At 43.0% G+C, this 15927-nt stretch overlaps 1 protein-coding gene across 1 annotated transcript; it reads right to left on the reverse strand.

Annotated features, from left to right (window-relative positions):
* Nucleotides 1-733: 733 nt before the first annotated feature.
* On the reverse strand, nt 734-14558 carry LOC104526274 (uncharacterized; the record flags this gene model as incomplete). Its single annotated transcript, XM_010169690.1, has 19 exons — nt 14506-14558; nt 14279-14371; nt 12765-12892; nt 11259-11405; nt 10042-10113; nt 8894-9061; nt 8705-8801; nt 7603-7820; nt 6294-6447; nt 5197-5405; nt 3835-3952; nt 2766-2971; nt 2018-2135; nt 1770-1936; nt 1547-1647; nt 1330-1451; nt 1161-1211; nt 877-1060; nt 734-794 (listed from the first exon to the last, which is right to left on the reverse strand). Coding segments are annotated over exons 1-19 (2427 nt in total), but the record flags the coding sequence as incomplete, so codon positions are not given.
* Nucleotides 14559-15927: the final 1369 nt, after the last annotated feature.

Below are 15927 nucleotides of genomic sequence, written 5' to 3' on the forward strand. Positions count from 1 at the left end.
TTCTAGCAAGTTCATGAGTTGAACTGCTTATGAAAGGCCAAGTCAAAAACTATGGTTACTTAAGCTTCCCAGCCAGGGGTGCTGTCATGGCTCGTTTCAGTACATGTGCTAGAGTCCACTCAACTGGGTGCACTATGAGCAAAGCACCCTCAGATGACTCTCCTGGGGTTTCCTTTGCTCTTCTTAGACCTCTTAGAGGAGGACAGAACCTCAAAAGTCTAGGCCCAAACCCACATGCCTGTGCTTCCTTGCCCATTGGGCTGGCATCTGAGGAGGTGGTTGACTGGCTGGGACAGATGGGAGACAACAGAGCTAAACTTCATGTGGATATTATGGCATATAAGTTGATTTTTCTGCTTTAGACATTTTGAGCTGAAGTGCTGTGAGTCTGAGCCTATAAAAAGTCAAAAACACCATATAAAAATCATATTTACATACCAAACTCTTTCGTTTACTCCAGCCAGTCCAATCTCAAGTCACTGAAACTGTGTTGCAGAGCAGATTTGAGAAGAGAACTAGATTAAAGCTGCGTGTCAGTCAAGCTACTTGGGTTGAACGCTGGCTAAGTCTTAAGTCTGTGAGTGTTTAAATCGTCTATTTTAAAAATGATCTTAAGAAATTCAGAGGAGAAGGTCCATGAGTGGGAGATGAGCCTTTCACTTAATCTTACCTGTTCCAGCTGATGTGCCAGGGTCCTTACTGCCAGCCTTTTAAAATGAGAAGGGTGTCTTACCCTGGGGCTAACAGCTACTGGACAGAACTCCGCAATGTACTCACTGCTGTTAATCTCACACCTATTTGAGAGAACAGATCAACAGATCTAGAAGAAATTAGGGCTTTGCTCATGAGTGCATTGCTCATTCAATAACTACTTGCCCATCCACAATGATGTTCCATCTTGGGGTGCTGTTGAAGTCTAGGGAACTGGTTACCCAGCAGTTTTCCAGGCATAACTCAACACTGGGGTTCTCGTCTTTCAGCTCCACCTCGAGAAACACAGGCTCCACAGGTTGCCTGAGTATTGGCATGTTGGGCTTATAGAATTCCACAAAAGATTCATCTTGAGAAAATGAAAATGTCAGGGGACTTTATTGTTGCTTAATTTTATTTAAATTAAAACATATTTGGAAGTTTTCTGATTTTCATAGGAGGAGACTTACCTTTGGACACTCTTGAAACTACATTCAGAGCTTGTCTTATCCTTCTGTATACTGCAGAAAAGAAAATGTTAGTGAGGTTCTTTAGTAGGAAACGGGGCATGTCTTAACAAGAGAACTTACAACTGAAAGAATCACAGAAGTTTAAAAATGAAGGAAGAGAATTGCCTACCTGCAATATTTGATCTTGGGACCATCGTACCAGAGCCAAAGGGAGGTGATGTGGATGGATCACTAATGGAGGCACCTAGCACAAGAGTCTCTTTTGCTCGATAGTAGCACAAGACTGTTAGCCTATAATAGGAGAAAGGGTAATTTTTGTGTTCACTTTTACTTTCCAGCAACTGTACCAAAGTGTGCAAAATCAGTGAGCAAGCAGTAGCTCCTACCTGTAGTCTGGATCTCTTGTGATTGTTGGTGTGCTCTGTCCTGGAAGAGTCTCTTTCTCATAAGAGATTTCATTTTCATAAATAATGTGATCACCTTCAAACTGTGCATATGGGAAGCTCATTAAAAATTGACTCTCCTCAGGAGCTGGGGTAGGGGAACAAAAGAGAAAATGCAGGAGACAGAGACTTCGAGCAGATGTATCTGCTTTGGTCATGGGCTTACCCTTACTGAAGTGCCACAGGTAGTGACATGGAACTTGAAGAAGGCATGTCCTTCACTATACTCTCTAGGCTTGCAAGAGCTATCCCTTAGTTTGGTTTTACTCATATCGATGGCAGGAACTGTCTTCATTTGAGCAGATACCGTTATGGCACCATCTGGATGGCATACTGGCAAAATCAGAGAGTTGGTTATAAATTCAAGGAAAGAATCATAGATCTTTTTATTGATTGATCAGTTGTATAACTTACTTATAAAGGCTGAAGAATTAAAACTGCAGCTAACGGAGAACATCTGTAAGGTCTCCATAGTTCTCACTTTCCTTAGGGCAACGTCAAACCTTGCCTTAATTTTCTGAAAGGACACTTCCTGTGAAGGAGGTGATGGAAGAGGTCTTCTGTTAAGGCATGTGATCCATATGTACAAAGGTCTGCTCTTTAGCTTGTGCCACTTGAATACTAATAAGTCACAAGAGTTAAGTCAGTGTGAAGACTCAAGCCTGATGCAACATGGAGGCAGAAGTTTTCTTGCATGAATTAATTGGTCTCTGTCACAGAGATAAATTTGGTGTGATTATTGTAGAATAGTTCAGATGTTTATTACTGCATCAATTTTCCCCTGCCATGTCTTAACATTTCTACAAAATGTTCCTTTAAAAGAACTTCTTTCATAAAAGCTATATTGAAATATTGTTTCTGGCTCAGTGCAGATGGGACATTTTGCCTCATCTTACTGAAAATAATGAGGAGTTTGTTTTTGAAGACTTGGTGCATATCTGTTGGAGACAACTTAGCGCTGCAGATTACATAATACATGGCATTACCAGAAGGATCCATGTCCGATACCTCTTGTCCTACTTGCGCTGGCTTAGAGTCCTTCCCTCTGGAGGTTTTTCAGTATTTGAGATACTACAGCACTACAAAGTGTGACTTGGGCTGTGGCTGTGTGAGCAAACAGTGCTACATGCTCTAAGGAAGGCGTTGCTATTCGTTCATGTACCTCATAGATAACTCCCACGGCAAACAGAGGTATTTGCAAGATCAGGTGTGTAGAATTGGTAGCTGCAAGGTACCCATTGGTAAGTGCAACGTGCCGGTTCAGGAGCTTGTTACCAAGATACAAGTTCCAGTACTGGTGCAAGCCAAAAGTAGGGATGGCTAAATACATGTTTTCTTCATCACAGTAACCACGTGCTTCTGGTAGTTCTACAGGAAGAAGGTGGGATGAAGAGTTAGCAATGAAGGAAGGTTTGAGCGATGATGTTTGGCCCAGGCAGGGATTTCTATAATGGGTAAATTTTATATGTGCATACTGGCATAATCTGCAGGGCTTTGGCTCTGTTGTGGATGTAGCAGCTCACAACTGGTGGGATCAGGAATCCCCATGCTTTAGAGGAGACCTGCCAGCTTGCTTCTGGGACTACTCCCTGTTTCAGTAAGGCAAGCTGAGCCATGTATGTACATGTATTTTTTTGGTCGGCCTTCTTGGGGTTGAACACAAAGCTATTTCAAAGATAAAACAGGACAGTGAGGAGACTCTGTCACCTTTGTGGCATCCAAAATCTAAGAAGTTTGAGAAAATACCAATCAGACCAATCAGCTGTTTCAATAAGTTGCTAAGTAGAGCTCTTAGTGGATGATTGCCTCCTTACAGAAATCCCGTCTTTGGAGTTCACAGCAATTTATTTGAGTCAGTTGAGTTCTGCCCTGGATGCAGAGGCAGAATTGCATTTGAGGACAAACTGAAACTCGTAGCAATGTCTGAAAGCTTTGCCAGTGGATGTATGTTCAAGTTATGAGGCATCTTGTTCACTGAGTTTGCAAGCCAGCTTCTTCTACACACGAGTTTTTATTGCTCTCAGTGTCTCGAGGGCAGGCTGTCTTGCCAGTATGCACAAGAGCTGCCATCAGAAAAGCAGCAGATTGGCTGTGTTACCAACAATGAGCTATTGAAGGGTGGGGTTTTCCCAAAAGCTCTTATCCTCTATCTAACGCCGTTCTCACTGAACTCAATGAAAATCTGATCCATGCTGCTGATGCAAACCAGTTAATATCAGGGGAAGGCTTACCGATATCAGCGATCACACACTCCACCTCTGCTGAATGATAATAGAGTGTCATCTCCGGACCCACGCTTATAGTGTAGTTAATGAGGAGGGTGTATTTTGTTTCATTTCTGTTCACGTACTAAAAGAGAAAAACGTGTAAGGCTGCAGTAGCAATGGCTTCCAGCGCAGACAGACATGTATATCCTGAGCAGCACTAAATAATTATTCCAACACCCTCCTCTCCCCTGCAAATAACTCAGTCTCCAAAAACATCACTTCAGTTGGCCTAAAACTATTCAGAAATCTGGACTGGATTCAACAGCTCTTTCAGCCAAACATAAATGTGGAGAATGTAGTGCCTGTTCAGAAAATGGAGGCAGAAGTGAACACAGCGGTGTTTCCTCTGTAGCTCACTGGTGACAGAGCTCGTAGAGGGAGATCCAGGTCCAAATCCTTATTCTTCTTTACTCAGAGTGTGGGATCAGAGTAACCCAGGAGAGTAAGTAATCAGTAAAACAGAAGGTGTGAGGAGTCGCTATGAGAGATCCCTCTCAATATCCCCATTTACTTTGCTAAAAGTGCTCCCAAAGCAAAACCTGCTGTTCAACCTGAAAGAAATACTTCTGAAAATTTTTGGCTTGCTTTGATCCTTAATGCAATTTGACTGTGGTTTGACTGCAGCCTGAAAACTATTTGTGCAATTCCTGATCCTTTGCGCTCACAATGTTGTTCCTTATAACAGAAAATAGCATCACAGCTCTGTGTGATTTAGTTGAAACAGTGGTAGAGGACTTAAGAGTTTTCCATCCTCCCACTGAAATGAGAGGTTGAATTCTCTCTGTTGAGTTTATACTTTTTACAAATATTTAGATAACAAATGGTCTGAGGCTTAAAAAATTACATTTAGAATCCCCTGAGCCTGCCTGTACAGGCTTGCACAGTGCATGGCCTGTGCCAGCCTCAAATGGCTCTGCATAAACGGTAGGCTCAGGAATTGCTTTATGTTGGTAACTGGTGTTTGCAGGATTGCATTAATTGATTTATTTTTCCAAGGCACTCCTGTTTCAAGGGACAGCATTTAATAGAGCTTTGACAAACCTCTTCCTGCTGGGCGTGCGCTTGGATATTAGCCATGCTGACAGACACTAAAGGAAGTCATATTTCATACCATCTAATCACGCTTGATGCTTTGTGTCTCCCAGAGAGCTAGGGAGAGCAAGGTGGGGACATACAAGCCTCTAATCTTAATTCAGATGAGCTCAGACTCATTGACACCTTTATGGTTGAGAAAGAGTTGTTGGTTAATAAAAGGCAGACGATGTTCTGAAAAGGGACTGCCCTACCTCCTCCCCTCAGCTGATGAAGTGACTTGCTGTATCTTACCTCCTTTAGAATATACGGATCATCAAAAGAGACTTCCAGGATAAATCCTTTCGTTCTGTTAGAAAAAGGAGTTTCATAAATCTTAAACCCGTGGTGCTGTGCTTCCCTCAGGGTAAATGGCACATTTCCTATTGTGATTGCCACCAGAGAGACATCAGGAAGAAAGTGTCCAAATGCAACATTAAATAGCCTGTCCTCTGGCAGAGTATCTGTAGGGAGAGAACATCAAATTACTGCTGATGTGGATCAAGTAACGAAGACGGTTGGGGTGGCCTCCCATTCAAGTTCCAGGAAACTTAGCCAACAGCCATCTCTATAATGGCTCTGATTAATGAGTGTTTGTGTTCTAGTCAGATCTGAAATACTCTGAGTACATGAGAATTGCTTCAAGCTGGAGGAGATTAACAACAAATACATCCAACTTTATAGAAAGTGGGTTCAGGAACTTTCTAGAGGTGCACTAAGATGTGCAAGACTTTCCTATAACGACATCTAGAATCTAGTTCAATCACATAAAATATGGAAAAATTTTCATAATGTATGCTAAGAGGCTTTTTTTCTTTCTGTATCAGTTATCCAGCTAGTTCCAAAGACATTTCCTGACTTAATACATTGGAAAATACCATATCATGATTTCAGTATGCTCCTAAGATAACAAATGCAGGCAATTTAGAGGAGGAAATGCCACCAACGAACGCTGTCCTCAGTTCTTCTCTCTGGTGTGATAATTGCACAACACAACATCTTTATTCTAGAGTCCCAATGCTTGCTGGAAAAATCTGGGTGTCAGTGTGAAAGAAATGTTTATGTTCTTATCAATAACTTATAATTTTCATTGCATCCATTAATGATGGGTGATAAATGGTACATCCATTAAGGCCAAAAGCTTGTTGGGTTTTTTTTGGGGTGTTTTTTTTGTGGGGTTTTTTTTTAGTGGGGGATTAATAATGCCTTGAATCTTGACTTTGGCTGGAAAATTGAAAGTGGGAGTTGAGAACATTCTGGTGAATGTAGGTGTATGGCAGATGTTAAGTGGAGCAATGTACAACACAGCAAAAGCAAGAGACTGATGAAAGTCAATGAGAGGAATTACTTACTGTTGATAATAGTTGGTATTTGTGGCATGAAAGGTGTGGTGATGGATTTGATGACAGTATATTTTGTGGTTTGCCAATCTGCATCTGTCCACGTGTGCTCCAAGAACAAGTCAATACTGTAAATGACTCCATATACACCACCAGATACGGAGCTCTAGGAGGTAACATTTGTGGTTAAGTCTTAACTCTAAATAGCTGAATAGAGGAATGACTGACCATGGTTAAATTCCTTACACACTAGAAAGAGAAAATGGTATTCTACTACAGTTTGGGATGGATTTTGCTAGGGGAACTTGTTTGTTTGTTTGCTTGGCCCATTTTTGTGATCCACATTTGGCTCAGATACTGCTGAGGTTCTCAATAAGAAAGTGTCAGGTTTGGAGGGGGAGGTGTCCTCATTAAATTTAGTAAGTAACTGTATTTGCATTTATTTTTTTACAATCACATCTCTCATTCTGTCTCATTTCACTCTGAAAGTTTGTCAGTGCTTCCAACAGTTCTTCAGACCAAGCCTGCCTTTTGTTATAATACATATGGTGATTAAGTGTCCCCTGATACACAAAAAGGGAACTTCTGAAGGCTATAAGTCAAAATTACACCAATGTAATCTTCACAAATGGAACTCGTAAAGAGCCTTGTGAGAATATTGCCAGCTCCTTTCTAAGTGTTCAAGGTCAGGTTGGATGGAGTTTTGAGCAATGTGATCTAGTGAGAGGTGTTCCTGCCCATGGCAGGAGGGGTGGACTAGCTGATCTTTAAAGGCGCCTTCCAACCCAAACCATTCTGGTCTGTTCTACTAAACATTTCTTTCAACATTGCCTCTGTACCTGTAAATTATAGATTGACAAGGAATATACTATGTCCAGAACAGGTGCCTGCACCAAACCTACATGCTGGGAACTTGTACCGTGCTAATTCATGCTGTCTGCATGGAAATTGTCTGGGAAATTATGCCTTGACCCAGGCCAGAAGTTTATCAGGACCAGTTTTGTAATGTACCAAGATAGACAATTGAACTCCAGTGCCCAGGAATCCCTCCAATCTTAATTTATTAGTATATTTTGTGGGTTATTAACAAAAGACAGTCTCTTGCTTCTATCATGTTTTGTAACCAGATATAGTTAGTTTCTGAGTAAGTGCTTTCAAAATATAGAAAAGGAATATATAGGCCTTCAAATATTTCTTGTATCTAAGAATTTTAAGCAGCAGTCAATCACTGTTTGGAATGATTTGTTATGATCATGATTTAGAAACATCTTCCGTGGTGCAGGCCCTCAAATGTGTTAGTGTGTGACACGTTTGTACTAACCTTGAGCAGGCCTCCTTCTGCTCCAATAGGAACTGTTATTCTGATGTGTGTCTCGTTGTTCTCCAGTAAGTAGTTCTTCTCCTCCAGGTTTGCTATAACTCGACCATCGACTCCCATGAAAATGTTTTTAGACAGAAAGGTGGATTCTTGAACCACTAATGTGGGGATAACACTTGGCACAGTCCATGTTAGTGTAGTATCAGTGAAACTGATGCCATCTGTTGAGATAGACAGACATTTCCAAAGGAACAGGTTGTTGGAGTTACCAGCCAGTGAGTCTCCACTCTGCAACAACTGTCTTTCCCTGACTCCTTTTCACAAGGGTACCTTTACAGTTTTCACTAATGAAACACCTTGTAGGATATTAGCCAACTGATGGCTGTTTTGTTGCAGAAACCCTGGTGCTCAAAGTAGATTTGAATTGCGCGTTTCTGGTGACTAATTCATTTATTCAGAAGAACTGACAGTCATGCTCCCAGCTACCTACTCTGTTGTCCTTCTGGTCCTGGGAGTTTTGCTTTACTGGGAAAAGGAATGGGGCACAGAACCACCTGTTTGAACCTTCTCCTTGAAATATTGGCTTCAAGATCATGACAAGTTAAAACCCCCTCCTTCCTCATCAATTATTCATTTTAATACCGTTCTGTGAGAGACAGAAGGTGCGGCCACCACAGTTCTGCAAAATGCCTGGCTAGTTCTGCCTCTCCAGAGGAAAAGACTGGGTGAGTCCCAAGGATGGAGAACTGCATCCCCTGCATGGGGTTATGTGACAGTGGAGAGACAAGGCTGTGGGGTTAAGTCCAGGGGAGGCTCCCTGGCCTTTCTGCAACAGTTTTACTAGTCTACAGTTCCCAGCATCATTACTGGGGTTTGAGAAACCAGAGATGAGGCACTACACTGCACTGGGAACACAAGTGATGTAGCATCACAGCAGGGAACTTGTTTGTCCAGGACTAAAGCCATGGACTCTTAGCTCATGCTGCTCTGAGGGCAGCCTGTAAAGCTCTTCTCTTACAGAGTAGGTCACAGGGAAATGGGGAGACTGTGTTTTCTACCAACTCCTTAGGCAGTTGTTTTTGGTGAACAAGGAAGAAATCCTTACCAACAGGACAGGAGACAGTCGTGTCAATCAGCAAAAGCAGCCACCGCTGCCTGTACATGGAAGTGGAAGTGACCATGTTCATATTTACTCCACTGACCTGTTGGGGTGCAGGCAGAGAAAGAGAACTGATGTTCTAGAGAGGCAGTGGAAACAGCACAGTTTTGTGTCTGATTGAGAGCAACAACTCACCACACTGACGTCAGACTCGTTGTTGTGGTAGGGTGCACGGAGGTACACTCGGGACAGCGTGTTATTGAAGCTGTAGCCCAGTTTTGCTGCATCGCTTACTGTTATTGTCTTTCTCCCTGATGGAGAAACAAACATCAGTTGCCATAGCTGGTATGCAACATTTTGAGTCTGCAAGAGAGAGGTGAGCTGTATCAGATCTTAGTCTACCAAAGTCTCTTAAAAAACTGTGATATTGTAGCACCTATTTTCCTCTTAGAAAAGGAATGCCACTCTACTTACTTCCTCCTGGAGTAACTGGAGTGGCATTGGACACCACTAGTTCACCCCAAGCAAGAAATACTCTTGTTATATATAAAGATAAGGAATTCTATAGCTCTTTAAGGCATCTTTAGAGATAATCTTATAGCAGCCCTGGAAGAAACTTAGACTGGTATCCTTGAACAAATCTCCTTGGACAAAATGACACTGCTGTTAATAAAATGATTGACTTCATGTCTGTTGATTGCTGGAGCAGTCCACAGGCCAAATGACAGACTAGCTTTTATAGTAGCCATACTGCATCAAAGATAAGAAGAGAGAAATGTCTGTACTGGTCTAGGACAGTGTCACCTGAAATGATAACCATATGGGAGGACAGTCAAAAGGAAAATAGGCATAAGAAGCAAGTAAGACATGAGAGAAATAGGGCAAGTGTCTATATTTCCCTCTAATACTTTCCAGCCTCAAATAATTTTCAGCTCAGGGACTCCTGAGCTATCTGTAGCTTCTTTGTATTTTGTATGTCTGATTGGATTTCTCTTCGGTCAACTTTTCCAGACTCTCCTTGAGATCAAGCAAGCTTTTAGCAGCCACAACATCTTTTGGTAAGGAGTTTGACAGATTCACTACCCATTGTGTGAAGAACCACCTACCTTTGTTTGTCTTGAACTGAGTTTCCACTAATGTAACGAGCATATGGCTCTGTTCTCCCACCTAAATATCTTTTTGCAGTCTAGAGCTCTAAGAAAACTTGAGGTTTTTCAGTACTCGATGGCATCTTTGCCATCTTCCTTTTTTTTGACAGAAATGGAGCTATGCCCCAAGAATGACTCATGAGACTCATGAGAAGAGGCAGATTAGGAACTGTTGGGAAAGGCTCCCTTTCGTACCTCTGGCAGTGCTGACATCCATGCCACGGTGTAGTCATTTGAAACTGCAGGGACATCGGTCCTGACGGACACCTGGGGACACAGTGGAGATTCTTTGGGTACAAATACATCTTCAACATTATTATAGGCATGAGGAACAGAGAGAAGGCTTTCAGATTTCTTCTTCAGTGTCTGTTGGGATTTAGCAATTTACATTCACTGGAGGTAATTAAAGTATTTCCAAAGAGGTGCTTGATGGTGGTAATTTATGTGGCCTTAAAATGAAAGTTAAAGCCATGGCATTTATGGTGGTGCATGTACAGCAAAGGGAATGCTTTGTGTATAACCAGGTAAATCAAAAGTCCTGTTTCATATCTAGTAAACTGTAAACTAGATCCCACTCTGGAGACTTTCAGGGGCATCTGGATCTCTCCACTGGAGGTATAGGGAAGCAGACTATTTGCTTTACCAGGACTGGTTCCCTCTTCCCATGCAGGCTGAACACATGAAACTGCAGGATTCCCAATACCTAAGGTAGATGTTATGGTGTAAATCTTGCCAGCGTGTGCTGCAGAATGAAGAAAGTTCTGGAGTTGGGAGTCAGTGTTTGTATCAGATATCTATACCATGGTTTCAGTGTGTTACAATGCCCAGATGTGACTGCACAGCCTCAAGTCCTGACAGCAGAAATATACTTTCTTCATCCTGCCTATAGTAGGTGTGTACAAAGGGCAGTGAAGTTTGTTTTGTTCAGTGTCTTATTTCTACATAGGTGTGCAGATGCTGGTAGCAGGCTGGACAGCCAAATAGTACCACCTGGGAGGCAGGTTCTGTCTCACAGTGATGTCCTGTGAATTGTGTGATGCAGCAGGGGTGCAGCTCTGCAAACATTACAGGTTTTTTTAATTTCAAATATAAGGATGACCTCAGAGATGCTGCAGCACTTTATAACATAAAGGTTCTCTCATCAGCTAAACAGGTTGGCCTCCCTGGCTACTGCTTTGCTCGGAGTGGCTTGACTTACATCTTCTGTACAGTTAACTGAATTTCACTGCATTCAAAATACCTATGACATGTAGATGTGTTACTAGATCTACAGTTACACCTTCTGAATATCAGCAGTTTGCTATTATGCCTGGTACATAGTGTAAAATCAACTTCTGACAGGAATTTGTGGAGGCTGTTGTGCATGGCAGGGAGCTTGGATATAGCTTTGCCTTCAGTGGGAAAGCTTTTACCTCCATGTAGTTTTCTTCACACACAATTTCTCTTGAAGCCCAGGAAGAGTAGGAGCAGTACATGGGGTAGGTGTAGGTCACAGCTGCCCTCATGCTTGAAAATGAGGAGACCTTAATGTTCACAGTCAGTGAAAACAGCTCATCTGCCTGGGAAGAAAAACAGGCAATTCAGCAGATAGTGTGGAAAGTCAGCGGCTGCATGGGACCATCCAGCCCAGTGTCCTGTTTCTGAGAGTGTTTTATAGCAATGAGAGCAGGATGGGAGCTATAGTGACAGTTCCTCCAACATATCATCCTAAGTGATTTGTCTGCAGGGGCTTTCTGAGCCAGAGACATTGCCTCAGTACTTACAGCCTTTTCCTCACATCACGTCTCAGCAATATTCCTGCCACAGTATTAAGGAGCAGCTAATCAGGGGAAGATCTGACCTACTCACCATGTGGTTCATGTTCCTCCCATTCGTGACTGCTATGTGTCTCCTCATGGAGAGAAAGTACTGTAGCTTCTAGTTTGATGTAGGGAGTCCAGATCTGTCCTACAAAAGCTGTTTAGTCTCTACCCTGACTAGCTTCAATAAGAGGTTCTTTTGGTTCTTCAGCTCTCCAGGAGCCACACATGAAGCCATGGACTGTACTTCTATCTGACATGGATGCGTATTTTTCTACAGAAAAAAGGCAAAACCTTTCCAGAGAAATTTCCAGTCTGGAAAGCCCGATCATGGCACAGTGTACTGTACCCCCCTCGTTCTTGTTAGCATAACCTCTGCCCATAAAGTTTTACCTTATTTTTTCTGTGGGGCTTCCAGGACCAACCAGACTAAACATGGACAAGCAATGAAGTTTCTGCTCTGATATGTTCTGTTTCCAGGTACATTTCATCTCAACTAACATTTAGAAATTAGAAATCCAGGATACGCTTTTACACATATTTTAGGAAAGGGTGAATCACCTTCCGGAGATGCCTGTTTCTCTCCATTGACTATTGTGGAAGAGTGAACAACTAGTTTAGACTAGACGTTATCTTTTAGATGGCTAAACTTACGTGAGACAAATCTGGGTCTAATAGATGTGTGTGATCTACGTTCCTAGGCATGTGTTAACAGGCACATTACCACACAAATTAAGCCAGGGAATGATCTGCCAGAATCACAGTGCAAATGTTGCTTTTTCAAGCAGATGCCTACTTCTTTCCAGAGAGGCTTTCAAGAAACTCTCTGGCAAATCAGCAGCTACAAGGATATGCTTGAGAACTGGCAGCTAGTCAGCAACATTAGGCTAAGTGTCATTTCATGGAGAGAGGAAATCCCATGTCAGTCACACTGAACAAACCTCACACTGGAGAGCCATTGCCTATTCATTTCTACACACCATCAACACCAACTCCTTGACTTCACTATTTCTTGGGTTCTCAAAACACACCATTAGAATGCCATATAATATCTCAACCTTGCCTTTTTGGAGAGCATGTGCTATCTGACTTGTTTTTGAGCCTGTCTCTGGGTCTTACCTCATTGGTCACATGACAGCCAAGCACCGATGCGCGGAAGACGGGGTTGCCCCACACGTCTTCTGACAGGACATAGCCACAGCGAGATGCTAGTTTTTCATTCAGCAGAACGGGGCCAGTGTAAGGATCTACGGAAAAAGGGAATGACAGGTGGGATGGAAAGCTTAGGGCAAGTCAGGGGGAAGAGTGGTGCTGAAGCCCCCTCATGTGGTTCTCCTCTGGAAAGAGGTCCAGCTGGTGGGGTGCTCTCCAGCGATGTGTACTGTTAAGGAGCTGGTGAAGCTGTGCTGGTGTGTGTTAGAGTGCATGAGACAGCCTGGCATGTCTCAAGCTCACCCATGCTATGTTCACTTTAATGCCCGTTTCTTTGTGTCCAGAAGGTTGTGCCACAGCCACCTTGAAGTACTACTATGGAGAGTTTCTCTGAGGCATGACATACATTTCTTCCTCCCTGATTTTACTCTCTAGTAAGAGTTATGGGTTATTAAGCCATTTCTAAAAATCCTCAAGTCATGATAACCTGCTACTCACTCTGGTCAGAGGATGTAGTCACGGACCTATTTTGGATGGGCACTTCTACAAATTGGTCAGGTTTGCTGCTCATCTCTGCTTGGCAAGGCACTACTTGCTCTTACTCTCTGGAGGAGCCAAGTAACAGGCATGATGGGAGCTGGCTGTGCTCAGCTCTTGATGCTGGTAGAGTTAATAACATTGTATTTTGTTAATTATCTGCCCTCTGATTAAGGAACTATTTTAGTCTTGGGTTAGACACAAGAATATGTACAAATAGATAGGGTTTAACTTGCTGCCATTGTAATTTCTAGATTTTTCTGTCATCTTTATATGTCGAACAGTACTAATAACTGCTGTTTCAGTAGATGTATTCTTGCAGCCAGGATAGACTACGGAGATAAGTGAGAAGAATTTTGGAAGAAGAGGGAATAGCTTTTATGAGACCAACTGATAGAGCTGGAAGAAACAAACAACCTTTTTGTGCCTGAAGGCTGGTCTGTTTTTTTCCAGTGATATCAGTTGCTCTCATATAAATGCTATCATTTCTCCCCACGCCCTTGCTGTACTTGACTTTTTCAGTTCTGCCTCCAAATCACTTGAAAGCCCAAAACCCAGAAAAAAGTTGACTGATCTCAACAGAAAGAAATCTGGTTTGGGGTGAAATCACATACTTTTTTCAATCTGATGTGAACATTTTCTGGTTTTCATTTTGGTTAAGTAGATTCTTGTTCTCCTTAGCAAAATGGAAACCCTTTGTTCAATCTGAAATAGGGTATTTAACTGCCATTGTGGTGTTAAATAAAAAAGGACATTAAAAAAAGAATCCTTTAATTGCTGCAGCACTCACTCAACACTCATTGAGAGTGTGTTTTCTGGGTATTACCCAGTCTACACTGGGCAATTATGGTGTAGATAGCAGCAGCATGCAGATCATAGACATGGCAATCACTTAGGTGATTCCCCAGCCTTCATGGCATCCAGGGCAGCCACTTGTGACTCACCATTGATTTCCAGCTGGAAGAACTTTCCCTGGAGCAAGAGTTTATTCAATTTCATCCAAAAAATCCTGGAGGGGCAACTGCTCTCTACAAAACCTGGTGGGAGCACATATAGAGCAGATGAGCCAGTGGGACTAGAGAGCAGAGAAGAGGCACAGCTTGTTGCAAGCAAAATAACCAAGTTCTCATCCTTGCCTTCCCCCACTATTATTTTATCATGTTTCACCAACCTGGGGGAGCCATCTGCCTCCCTTGTCCCAGCCAGAACAGCAAGAAAAGCAGCCAGATCCTGTAGTATAAGGACACGAAAAAATGATGGGGTGAACAGAGAAAAAAAAGATCAAGGTGGAAAATGAATGAGGCAGCAACTGAAGTCTCATTACCTGCATAGTGAGTTACCCACAGCCTCCATCTGTCCTCAGAGACCTGCGCATGGGCAGCAAAGTCCTTCTCCCTTTGAAATAAAGCTGACCCAGCTGTGGGGAGGGAATTTGGTCAGAGCCAAGCGGAAAGATATAGCTGACCTTTTACCGCTGTCTTCTCCAAACCTTGCATGTGAATCAGGTGAAGCCGGTGGCTTCTGTCATGGAATGACACTTTGGCTGAATCCTGCAGTTCCCTCCACCATTATTTGAGCTTCTGGCAGGGGGAGGCAGCCCCCCTCTCTCTGGGGGGCACAGCACCCTTTTTCTGGTAGTTAGAAGGTCAGATGCTGCTGCTGAGCCTAATTTTAATGAGTGCAGCAGAGGGTGCTCATTGCTTTCCATCAACCCCTGGGAAGCAGTCTCATTCCTTACAAGCCAGTTGGGTAGCTTTGGCTTCAGGTCTTAAGAGCACATCAAATGTTTCCCCAGAGGTATTTTAATTGGGTCTACATACAGGAAATATTTTTTTGTTTCTGTGAAATGTCCCAGTGACCCAGCCATGCCAGAGATAACAGCCTTTCTTTGGCAGCTACACATTTTGCTTTTGTGGATCCAGTTAGGTTGCCCTTTGATTTGTTTGATTATCAGAGAGTGTTTTGGTGAAAACATCTTGTTTTTAGAAGCGCTCTGATATCTCTGGATCAGTCAGACCATGTGCAGGTCTGTAAATGGCCAAACATATTGCCTGAGAAGTGAAAGCCATTGCACCTGGTGGGAGAGGTGGCTCTGGTACTGCAAGTGCCCCAGGAAGCAGAAAGGCTGAGAGGTTTGGTGAGCTAAAAATGCAGCTTAAGTGGCATGGATAAGCTATGGTGAGGTGAGAAGTACAGGATATTTAGGCTGACGTTTTAGCTGCTGAAAGCCAGGGCTCAGTCTCCTTTTGGTCCCCATTTTCGGGCATTACCCAACCATTCTTACTTTGGTTCACATGCATGAGCAGAGCTGTGCTGTAGAAATGAGGTTGTTTTTGCAGTATACTTCACACTGCTTTGGGATAAACAAAAGCCAGTGGGCACATCCACTCACAAGACACAGCGCAATCAGTGTGATTTCCTCCTCTTTCCCCCGCTCTCAGAGGACGTCTGCAGTAAGAGCAGAACCGACACCACTGTCCTGCCAGACACACTCACCATACACAGCAGTGAGCCAGTGGCACGCTTGTGTGAGTGCTCTGGAGCAGAGCTCTGGGGCTTTAGCAATCTCCTAATTAATGTCCTTTGGCCACAA

This window comes from Antrostomus carolinensis, unplaced genomic scaffold (assembly GCF_000700745.2).
Source record: "Antrostomus carolinensis isolate BGI_N321 unplaced genomic scaffold, ASM70074v2 scaffold53056, whole genome shotgun sequence".
NCBI classification, from domain to species: Eukaryota; Metazoa; Chordata; class Aves; order Caprimulgiformes; family Caprimulgidae; genus Antrostomus; species Antrostomus carolinensis.